General features: G+C 34.8%; 1 protein-coding gene across 1 annotated transcript in view; it reads right to left on the reverse strand.

Moving 5' to 3' along the window:
* Positions 1-498: 498 nt before the first annotated feature.
* LOC112046268 (protein nervous wreck) overlaps positions 499-12283 on the reverse strand; it is a 44742-nt gene continuing 32957 nt past the window's right edge. Inside the window, exons 16-18 of the mRNA XM_024082862.2 lie at positions 10136-10336; positions 9004-9038; positions 499-5522 (exon numbers count right to left, since the gene is read on the reverse strand). Of these exons, the coding sequence (XP_023938630.2) occupies positions 5037-5522; positions 9004-9038; positions 10136-10336 (722 nt within the window). The 3' untranslated portion in view covers positions 499-5036. The remainder of the gene's footprint in view (positions 5523-9003; positions 9039-10135; positions 10337-12283) is intronic.

Raw genomic sequence — 12283 nt, forward strand, 5'->3', positions numbered from 1 at the left:
CCTATTCACTATTTAGGTCTCTATTATCAATCTATTAAAATAAACATCAAATCAAAATGTCATTTACCTACTGTGTGATATCCACCATAGGCACCGGATGACATTTGTTACATATAATCTCAATTTCGTATATCACGACTAGCGTACGTCAAAGATAGTGAATTGGCCTGCAGACTGGCCGACCTATTACGTTATTGATACTTGCTAAACGGTAGTTACCTTTGGATAGAAGCAGGCGTTACTTTGCGGAAGTTCATCATGATTATATAATGATTTATTTATTTTGCTATCATCCGCGAAAATTCGGCGAACCCATGCGACAACGTCACCCAGGTCCGACAAAATACTCTCAAGAGAGTATTTTGTCGAAAATTCGGCGAACCCATGCGACAACGTCACCCAGGTCCGACAAACAAAATACTCTCTTGAGAGTATTTTGTCGGACCTGGGTGACGTTGTCGCATGGGTTCGCCGAATTTTCGCGGATGATAGCAAAATAAATAAATCATTATATAAGGTAGTTACCTTCTTACTTGTCATCTCTTGTGTAATTATAATTATAATCTTTGTTGTTAAATCTTATTATGTACCTATTAGGGGGACACCCGATACTTTGTTCGAGTGAATTTCTGTATTTTGTTTTTCTAAATACCTACAATTTTCCCTTACATCCGATAGTTAATTACTCTATGGATCTATATGAAACAATTCATCATATAAATACTATAAGCTTTATATAAATTACACCACAACTAAACAATGACAAAGGAAAAGATTTAAAAAATTAATGATTATTGTTTTGCTGCTCTTCGTTATCTTTAAAAAGTTATACAAAATGCAGACAATTTTTTTAAGGACACTTTGAATGTTTTACTCTGAATGTTTGTCCATGCTGATGACTGATTATTATTACATAGCTACATAACTAATATTATAAAGAGGTAAGATTTGTTTTTTGTAACGACTAGGCTCTGAAATTACTAGGCCGATATTGAAAATTCTTACACCAATGGAAAGCTACAATATCAGCGAACAATATAGGCTATATTTTATCCCCTTATTTGCACAGGAATGGGAACTACGCGGGTGAAACCGGGGTGTCTGCTAGTTTTGGTCAACCTGTAGGTAATACGTATTCTTGGTCAATAAGTAGGCTACGAGCGTAGACGATGTACTACGAGTACCTTCTGAAATTATTCTACGCTGACGACAATAATAATAGAGATGACAAGTAGCCTATAAGATACTTGATACTGGGGCAATAAGTTTCATATACATTATAATTATTATAAACGGCCGTTTAAGATAACATTTCCATCTCTAATATGACAGTTAAGTAGACATGATAATTTTGTCTTAATTAATAATATGTAATTTTCTACTCGTAGTTAATTTGAAATTAGTAAGTAACATACCGACAGATTAAAGATCGACATGTAATTAATCGACCGTTACAGAAAAACAATTAAATTTAAATGGAACAAGGTAATACTTATTGGATTAGATAACTAATAAATATCAAAAATAAGGTAACATTAGGCGGATAACTGTAATATCGATGTACGAGTTAGTTTGTAATCCAATAATAATAAATAAGTAATTAATAATCTCTTAATATTTCATTAGTTAATCTATAAACCCAAAAAATATAAATCGTATAGGCAAATCATGAATCTACAAAAAAATTACAAAATATTGAAAAATTAAAATAAAAACTTAACAATAACATTCACGTTAAATATAGATGTTCTTATGTAATTCGGTGTCATTATACTATATCAGTGAGTTGTTAATGGGTGTTATAATTCGCCTTAAATACCAAACTAAACGTGGTAACCATTTGGTAACACTAAATCACATACAAATATTAATTGTCTAACTTTTAACCCTACAATTATTAAGCAGTTTAACGAAGTGAAACTTATTGAGAATAGCTTTTAATAAAACTTTTAAACACCTAGTTCCAATCATTTGGTAAGTATTTAACTTTTACTACCTTGCCAGGTCTAAAAAAGGTAGTTTTCAGAGACTTGAAAATTGGTTATTTTACAGATTCCTTTAGATTTTTTACAGTGAATTTTCTATCGTTTATTTTATTATTTATCTTTATGTTGATATCGTCGAATAATTCGGAATGGGAATAGTATTGTCTAAAAACTGCTTTTAAAAGACTATATTCCAATATGGCAAAGAAACGAAGTGGCAAAGTAGAATCGCGACAAAAGCAAGCAAAATCTTTAAATTTCAAAACTTTCGGATGATTTCCCTGGTAAAACTACAATCATTTGATCAGAGAGAAATCTGGTCTTAGTAAATTACGCTTATAATATATGAGTATAAGAAATCCAAAGACGATTCACATTCGTGTGTACACACGCATATGCAGACTATGTGGGGTAATTTAAACTAACATTAATTAATCTACTTTTACATAATCTATACTAATATTATGAAGAGGAAATATTTGAACGATTCTTTGTTTGTTTGCATAGAATAGGCTCTGAAACTACTGAACTGAATTGAAAAATTCTTTCACTGTTGGCAAGCTACACTATTCCCGAGTGACATAGGCTATATTTCATCCCCGTATTCCTACGGGAACGGGAACTACAGGTTTGAAACCGCGCGGTGTCTGCTAGTTACATAATATAAAGAAAGTGCACATTGTGCCCGTGGATCTTTTATAACGAACGTGACACGTGCATTCGACACAAAGTATCTACTTTCAAATCACAAAAACAATTTACATATATTAAGCAATAACATTGATTTAATAAACAACCATTTATATGTAAGCTTTTTTATAAATAATTATATAATGCATAGTCTTACTAATTAACACTAATTAAGTTTCAGTAACGTACTACAATAGAAAATAGTTAATTACTCAATTCTAATGAATGTTAATAGGTAAGGCCGTAGTAAATGCCAAATACTGAGCTAATACGAGTAGATGTTGTAATATATCAGCATACCAGAAAGTGGTTTTTCTCAATAAAATTAGATATTCTACATCGAAAATTTATAGTTTTATACCATATAATATATATTTGTAATATTCCAATTAAACATAATAGGTATTATAATTTTCTAATATATTTCGTTAGTATAAACGTATCTATGTATGTATCGAGTAGGTATTTGTTTCAATATATATAATATATATGACCGCTTCCCACTCTACATTTATTTATTTTACTAAAGTAATAATGCTTAGACTACACATTAATTTCCAACTCGTTACAAAATTACACAGTCCAACAATCACTAAGTAATCTTTAGTAGTACAAAGTAAAATATAAATAAATGTTAAACATATTTTTCTAAAAAAAAAAGTATTTAAAAAAGCTATTTTCAAGTATGAATCACGAATTGACCTAGATCTTATACGTTGTATATATGGATCTATGGAAACTATTAAGAGCAAAACCAGCCTTGCTTTTTTGACTAAGTACGTTATACGAGTAAAATTTATTGAAGTAGGTTTTACTGATTTCTAGTAAGCATTACTGATAAGACACCTTTATGTCATTCATAGGTGTAGCAGTATTTTGGATCGATATACTTTATAAACTTTATTATCTATACCAATACATAAAGTATTTGTCCGAAGTTGCAAAAGTTTTGTAGAATTGTAAAAAAGTAAGGCAGTTTTAAGGGTAAGATTTTATAATATACTAGCATAAAGTTTTAAATATCTAAATGCTATTTATGAATAATTCAAAATTATTGTTGTAGTCATCGATGTACGTATTTAATGGTTTTAGTAAACTTTATGCATAATGCATTGGTACTGAGAAACTCCGTAATTATTTAATGTAGGTACTCGTATCTTTTATTACAGGTATATGATACTTCGTTTTCAACGATTAGTGAGATATTCGGCTCATTGCTGAGCTCGAGTCTCATCTCAGAATGAGCGCGGTTATGCAATAGTCCACCACGCTGGCCCAATGCGGATTGGCAGACTTCACACACAGAAAGAATTAAGAAAATTCTCTGGTATGCAGGTTTCCTCACAATATTTTCCTTCAACGAGATAGTATTTAATAGCTATTATTATTTTTATTACATTTATGATTTACCTATTTAAAAGAAAAAAAAAACTATAGTTAACAGTAGTAGATGATACGTTTACGAAAGTTTCATACTTGTATGGATATTATTTTTAATAGAAAACAATGTTGGTATTTAAATCTCATCATTAACAACTCTTATTCGGCTCACTGTAGAGTAAAAGACTCCTCTCAGAATGAAAGGGGTTAAGTTAAGCTAATAGATAGTCCACCACGCTGGCCCGATGCGGATTGTCAGACTTCACACACGTAGAGAATTAAGAAAATTTTCAGGTATGTAGGTTTCTTCACGATATTTTTTCCACCGTATGAGACACGTGATTATATTTTTTCAAGATCCACATAACTGAAAAGTTATAAGCATGCCCCTGACTGGATTTGAACCTACGCCCTCCAAATCGAAGGCACTAGTCTACCACGTTTCTCAATCAAAAAATTTAAATCTACCCCATTGCAAACAATCAAAATCAAAAATGAATTTAGTGTTATGCATAATTCTTGATTTGTACATTTATTTAATTGGTTAGTTACATGATATTTTATATAATATTTCATCAAAAACAACCAAAATATACCTCAAAAAATCAACAACAATTTAAATTTTGATATTGATTTCATAACTTCAATTGTACATTTAGTGATTGCACAGCGGTGAGCCACAATGCAAACCTATTATAATCGCTTTTTTTTCCAAGAAACATAGCTAGGTACTAAATATTGTAACTTTTTTACAAAATTTCATTACCGTATGTACCCAAAATCTGAGTAAAGCATCCTTAATTACGGACACAAAATTGGTCATTCATTTCATAACATTCATATGTGAGAAACGGTCGTTTTTGGACAACGTCAGTAAATTAAAAAGTAACGTAATAATAAAGTGAATTCATGAGAAATTAACGTGATAAAGTTGTGGTCAAACATCTGGGTGACTAATAGTTATCAGTTGAAACCGCCGAACTAAGCATTGGACTCCTTGAGGTCCGTGAGCCTGGCTAGTTGCGCGGGTTCCAACTCGTCGGGGATGGAGGCACGACCGGCGCGCGGCGCTGACGGCGGGGACTGCGGGGCGGTTGGGGGACCTGACGCCACCGAGGCACCTGTGGAGTCTCCCTCGGAGGCCGTGGAGCTCGAAGCGGGATGCGGAGCGGAGTCGGCGTGGCCCTCTTCTGAGTCGCGCAAGCAGACTGCCGTCTGTTCGGAGAGGGACGATTCTTCGTCGTCATTGTCTTCGTTGCGCTCCGGCTCCTCGGGCTGCGGTTCGGACTGCGCTTCGGGCTGCGCTTCGGGCTCCGGCGGCGGGAAGGGCTGTTCCGGTTCCTCCATCATGGGGGTGGCTGCCGTGATCACAATCTGCGCTACCCCCAGCCCGCACTCTTCCTGTGTTATTTCAACTTGAGGTGGCGCAGGCTTCGGCTGCGGGGCGGGGGGCAATTCCTCCACTTCCTGGATGCGAAAGTTTTTCTTAGTAACTGATGCGGCTTGATTTTATGAAGTTTCTACACGCAATATGAATTTTGTGCCTCACCTACACAACAATAAGAATGTCATAGTAATGTGTCATTAGTTAAAATTTGGTTTTGAATCCGGGCCCAATTATCATTGACGTCCTAATACTTATTCTGTAAACATTTTGTAAAAATATTTTGTTTACCATGATTATAAAAAGTAAATCTTTCAAAAATATTAAATGGCTTTCTTGATTCCAATGTATCTATAATATTAATTAGGTACGTGTAAAAGCAAATCAGGAGACGTCAACATTTAAGTTTATATGTTTACTTAATTAAATCTAAAGTATTTCACTAATTAGCTGTTTTCATGCAGATGAAGCCGTCATGCTGGTGATGATGTTATGATTTCGAGTCCCTTTAATTATAATTTCCTAATAATTTATACAAAAAATCACGAAATGTTTAAAAACAACTTTATAATTATTTATATGACATTGTCTTATATAATAAGACATTAATTTTGGGTAAAACACTAGCGCTATCGTCTGTGACCTTAACCAAACTTCGGCTACATGCTAAAACATAATATGCAGCAAGGCTTAATACGATAATCCGCATAGAACAATGGAAGCTGAAGCGATACTTTTAGTTACTAACACTCTTGGGGACACAGCATACGGCAACTAGCAGATTATATACGAGTAGATATATATTTTTGTTAAATTAATATAAATTGGATCGGATATTAGGTACGCAAACGCAGCCACTATGTTTCCAGTTTCTTCCACTTGATACACAGTAAAAACTACGACCACATAATAAAAATATGTCGGTATTATGGACCCTGATTCCATATGACATTGTTTTTCAATAACTTCTCAAGATATTGTGAACTCATTCTGACAAGGCTTTCCTTAGTCATTCCAAAAGTTAACTGTGTTTAAAAATATATCATCGGGATTCAGAGTGTTCCTTTTAAAGTAATAGGAATTAATTCATTATCACTTTAAATCCGATTACTTAATTCGAGTGAGCCGATAATAGCACGCTACTCGGCACGTGTTACAAATTGTAATATTTTCTGTGAATGAGGTAATACAAGCATCCGTAATTTACTAACGCCAGCCTCATACCATCAATTTTGCCATTATGTCTGAAGAGCGATTAGGAACGTAGGCAGTGAATAAAATATCGAAACCTTAAACTCAAAACCATATTTCGATATAGCCTAATATCCGTATTAGAAACGACCTGCGCCCATCTGTTTAATGGATGAAAAGTGAAAGTTTTATATCAAATTAAGTACGTTTAAAACTATATTGCGAATAGGTTGCCTCAAAACTCCTAGCCAAACTATCACTAATAATAGTTAATAATGGTTAAAAATAATTTGGCCAAGAAATTTTCAAGCAACGTAATTATTTTGATATAAAACACTTTTCTTGCAATAAACAGATGGGTGAAGATCGTTTCTAATACGGATTTTTTAATATAGCTTGGCAACTTCGTCCCGATGGTCCACGCGGGCCGGGGGGCGTGTAGAATAAAGATAAATGAAAAACCCACGACTGATGCACCTCACTGCCTGCGATGTCACATCCGCGCAGTCTTTCCCCCCGTCGCCCTCATATCATGGGAGTGTCATCAACTTGCCACTATAATATAGTTTTCATTGCCAACGCCCGACTGCAGACTTGTCGGTAAACTTGACAGTGCGTCATGTTGCGCTGTGTATAAAAATTTCTGTTCATGGAAAATATTACAATTCTTTTTTCACAAGCTAGCTAGCGTGATATTAGGGTGCGTATACACTGGCGAATATGTAACAGTACTGAGTACGCATGTCATTTCACCACTTATTTATTTTAAACTATGTATGGTTTGTTTATAAATTGTTATATAAAATATGTTAGCCATATCTAATTATTCTAAGCTTATTAATCAAATTTATTTTCATTAATTTAAGAACAAAATAATTATTATTAGTTGTGAAATGACTAGTGATTTACACCCTCATTTCTTAATTTGTTTGTTGGTAAACAGTATTCATTACGAAAGGCTGTAGTATAAATAAAATACGCTCAGACATTTTGTATTAGTTCGCCAATGGATACGGCTGGCTGTAGCCAAGTCGCACGTCGATTCTATTTCTACGATCGCAAATGCTTCGAAAAGTAGAAAAAATTATGGGGATGACATTTGCTATCGACAGGCCACGTGATCAAGATCAGTCATTCCCATACATTTTTCTAGTTTTCGAAGCGTTTGCGATCGTAGAAAGGGAATCGACGTGCCACTTAGCTACAGGAGCTGGAGCTTTAAAGTTAAGCGCATATTACCGTAAGGCGAAATGATAAACAAACCACAGCGCGGGTGCCAAGAACTTGTAAGGCAAACATATTCGTAGACCGTAATTCTGTTCGTACGTTGCGTTGCGAGTCACACTTCGTAAGTATTTCATTATAAGCAGGGGCGTAGCTAGCGCCGTATCAGCCGTATTAATGATATTGAGCCCCCGGACTACAAGGGCCCCGTATCTCGTATCTGGTGCTTCCCGAAAAAAAAACATAAAATACTGCGTATAGAGTTTCACTTCATTCAAAAGAGCATTCTTTTTTTTCTCGGGTTAAGCCTAAAAATTTTACAAAATTTAAAAAATATAAATTTAGCTATTTTCTTTGTTTATTTCAATGTTCCTACACTCGATAAAAAGTAGTATGTCAAAACAAACATTTTGACACCAATTTTATTTTGTTGTGATAGAGTTGAATCAAAAACAAAAGAGATTTTCGGGATTTGCCGCTCGTCTATTGGGGCCCCCCAACTAACTTTGATACAGCCCTCCAAGGCAAGCTCCGCCACTGATTATAATGCAGTGTGCGATTAACTTTTAACCTTAAACGACGAAAATTCTAAGCCCCTAAGCTCTTACTTTCAGAATCTGGATTAGCGTCTTAATATTAAGCGGGTTTAAGTTAATCGCAAACTCGTTAAAAACTTCAAAAGGCAACGCATTTTTTTATTCGTATGTACGAGTAGGTATATGAATTATAATGCGAAAATACGAATCGACTATGCAGAAATTTGCACCTCTGATTGATAGCGACTAGACTCCGCGTCGCGAAAGAAGTCACGCGGCTACAACCGGTAACCGGACAATAAGACCGCCATTACCAAATGACAATGAGTGCCATTAAGACATTAGCGCCGCGTCTGCGAGACTCATTTCATGTCGCGGAGTCTATGTCAGCTACGAATCTTGAAACAATATGCGGTGAACTTTAGATAGACGATAAGTGTATTCTAGTTGATCGCATATTACGTGATATGCAACGCAAAAGCTTCGGTCGAACGTTTTTTGCGTTACTGAAATGTAAATGAAAATAAAAAAGTATCTAGAAATGGACGCGCCAAATGAATGATCGTCATATGCCATCAACTTAGGGGTATGTGTTTGTAATCAAAAGCCAAACCTCCTCTTCAAACACATCACTGATAACCTCATCGACTGAAGCATGAAAAAAAATCATTTAAAATTATTAAATGTGTTCTTTGTTACAGTCATTACAAAAAGCGATTAATTCATTATTATAAATAGATTTTTAAAATGGTATTTTATGTCGATATATTTAAAATATAATTCAACCCACTACAAAGATTTTGTTCTTTAGTTTTAATAATATCAAAACCAAGGCAAGGTTTTCCCTAACGTTTATAGAAACAATATCTTAGACCATTTTCATAGCTTACATGTTATGTGTACTAAATATTTAATTTATCGTAACATCTCAAGTAGCAAACGTTTTTGATATTAATGAGTGCACTGAGCACGTATACTTTTAATTATTCTTATAACTGAAAGGTATACAAAGAGGAATATTCGCTTTCAAAGTAATCAACAGAAAGGCTTGGTGTAGATGACGCCGGAGTCGCAGCGCAACGCAAGTTTGTGTAGACAGTTAAAAATCGCACCGAAGCCGCACCGACTCCGCACCGAAACCGCACCGACGCCAATTCAGCGTCGTAATGTGTCGCGCGGATAGTTGTACGCACGCTACGCTTTAGCACAAAGTTTGACACATAAATTAATATTTTATGAAAGAGATGAATTCAGATATATTGATTAAATTAATAAAAAAAAATTGTTATTCCTTGGCTCTTATTAAAAATTACTTGAAATTCGATATTATCTTCTCTGCCTGCCAAAAAATAGTATGTACCCTCAGTAGTTTTTACAAGAGTAAGACTGCTATGTTTGTCTGTAACACACACAGTTTTTACCATTTTATTTTTGCCTCTGTTTGTATAGAAAGATAAAAACAAGTCCAACATCCATCTTTTTTCTAGATATGAAAAAAGATGGATGTTGGATGTTGTTGTTGAATGGATGTTGTTTCCACCTTAGATATGTAACAAAATATAATCATTGTCTAGCAATGGGCAATGATGTGTGAACGGTGCTTAGGACGGTTTACACGTCATAATGTCGGCGCGGCGCCGGTGCGATTTGTATCCGACTACACAGACTTGCGACGCGGCGCAGATGCGGCTGCGGCGCCAGAAGCCTTGTCAATTTTCATGAAATATTTCAATTGTAGTACTTACCGACAATGGTGACTTGTGGGTGGCTTGAGGTTGGTGAAGGTGAGAACTGCGCGTCATAATGGTCGTGTTGGAATCTACTAAGTTCTAGGTTAAATACGAAGTCGGGCTGACTGTCCATTGAGTCTCCCAAGTCGAGTGGAGGCGGCGGCGGCGGGTCCGCTGGTGGGGCAGCGTTCTTAGTATTGTTGTTTTCGTTGATGACTAGCAGCGTCCAAGGAGAGGGGTAAATGATTCAAGTGACCGCGTAGTGTTGCCAGGTGCGTACGTACGGACTTACAGTTCCCGTATTTGTTTACGTTATACCAACGAACATTTGTAGTTTCGATGTGTTGCAATGGGGCTAGCTTTTTTATGGGATTGCTTTTAATTTTTTTTTTCAATTTATGAGTAACTTTACCACATTATATACGTAATGCTTGTTGCACTTATGACTATGTTCAGACCGTAGAACGAAAAAACGCAAAAAAATCAGACTAGTGAGAGTCGTACTCGCACACCGAGGGTTCTTTGCAAAAGTTTCCAGATACATTACATATTATATTTGTTTAATGGTTAATTACATACCTTGAATAAAGATAATATTTTTACGATTTAATTGCAAATGTTTTCAGATTTTTCCCTATAAATGTAGTATAAAACGGTATTACTTGCCAAATTTAACTAATTTGTGTTCCAAGTCAACGGAAAGTACTTATATAAATTTTGATTTCCTTGAGAGTGGCGATAAATATTATCTACGGATTAACCGCCGTATCTTTTTCTTACGTTAACTTAATTACTCGATACCTTATAAGGGTTCCGTTTCTTTTCCTTTTGAGGTATTAGACCCTTATTTTACACTAAACACTAATTTAATTTCACTTTGTCGTTGTAAAGGTCTTATGAGCTTATTTAATTAATGGGAAAAGAGTTAATTTTATAATTTTTCACCAGAATTATTTACGATAATTTTAGGTACTATATTGGCACACCATACACCTGGCAATACTATATTGTGTACTGATGGTAATATTTTAACTTCTTATTGTATTATTTTGAAAGTCTTTAGAATCTCAATAGCAAATCGGTAACGGGGTAGGCTTTTATTATCGAGAGGTTGCGGTTCGATCCCCGTCCGCTGGGCTATTGTCGCACCCACTCCTAACACAGTCTTTCCGGACTAGTTGGAGGGAAATGGGAATATTAGTTATATTGAAAAAGATATGGCGAATATTCTTTAAAAAAAAAGTATTTAGTTTTGTAAGGTCAAAAATTATTAATATGTAAAGAACAAGGAGGATGAATACACTGATTTATTGGGCGTTGATTCACAAAAAAGCTGAACCTATAGATTTTCAAAAAACTAAAGAAGTTTTAAAGCTAGAATTTTCAAATGCAAATCATTCATGCCCCAAACTAAGCTAATTCGAAACGTTTAGTGATATCATCCTTACATATGTGATGATTTCCGAAAGATCGTATGTTGGAATACGTTATTAAAGTCCAATTTTTAAAGTATTTGCCGACGGTTAATTACAATTTTTGTTGGATGTTTATGGTCATGTTGCATGGCCAGCCATGCTTGATTGGAGATACTGAAATTGTTCAAACGAAAGATCGTCCATTAGACAACCGAACGAAACCTGTGACAGTGGCGTGCACACCATAGATGCAAGAATGCCCTGCCTACCCTGAGAACTCATTACGAATTCTGCATTGAAGAAAGAATTTCCCATTTTGTACAATTTGTTTACACAGTGCATACCCTAGTTAAAAACAGGCACGCCCACTGCCTGTGACAAGCTATGATATTAATCCCGACGAACGCTTAGGGGTGAATGACCATGGTTTTTTGGTATTAAATCCTCCAAGGAACATGAATTTATAATCTTTTTAACATAAAAAATGAAACTGACTTCAAAGATAATTATTATTAATTCAGTTATTTTGATTTTAATACAAAATGACTAAACTGATCTTCATGAAAATGGAATGGGAATCTAGAAGTACCTATCAAACAAAAAAATAATTTGGAAAATTGGTTAATAAATGACGAAGTTATGAGGTAACAAATATTAAACAATAAAAACATCGATTGAAATCTCCTCCTTTTTTTGACGTCGGTTAAAAATGAACACGACTAACATGGATAGACACACAACATCAAAG

Source organism: Bicyclus anynana, chromosome Z, assembly GCF_947172395.1.
Source record: "Bicyclus anynana chromosome Z, ilBicAnyn1.1, whole genome shotgun sequence".
In the NCBI taxonomy this organism is placed as follows: domain Eukaryota; kingdom Metazoa; phylum Arthropoda; class Insecta; order Lepidoptera; family Nymphalidae; genus Bicyclus; species Bicyclus anynana.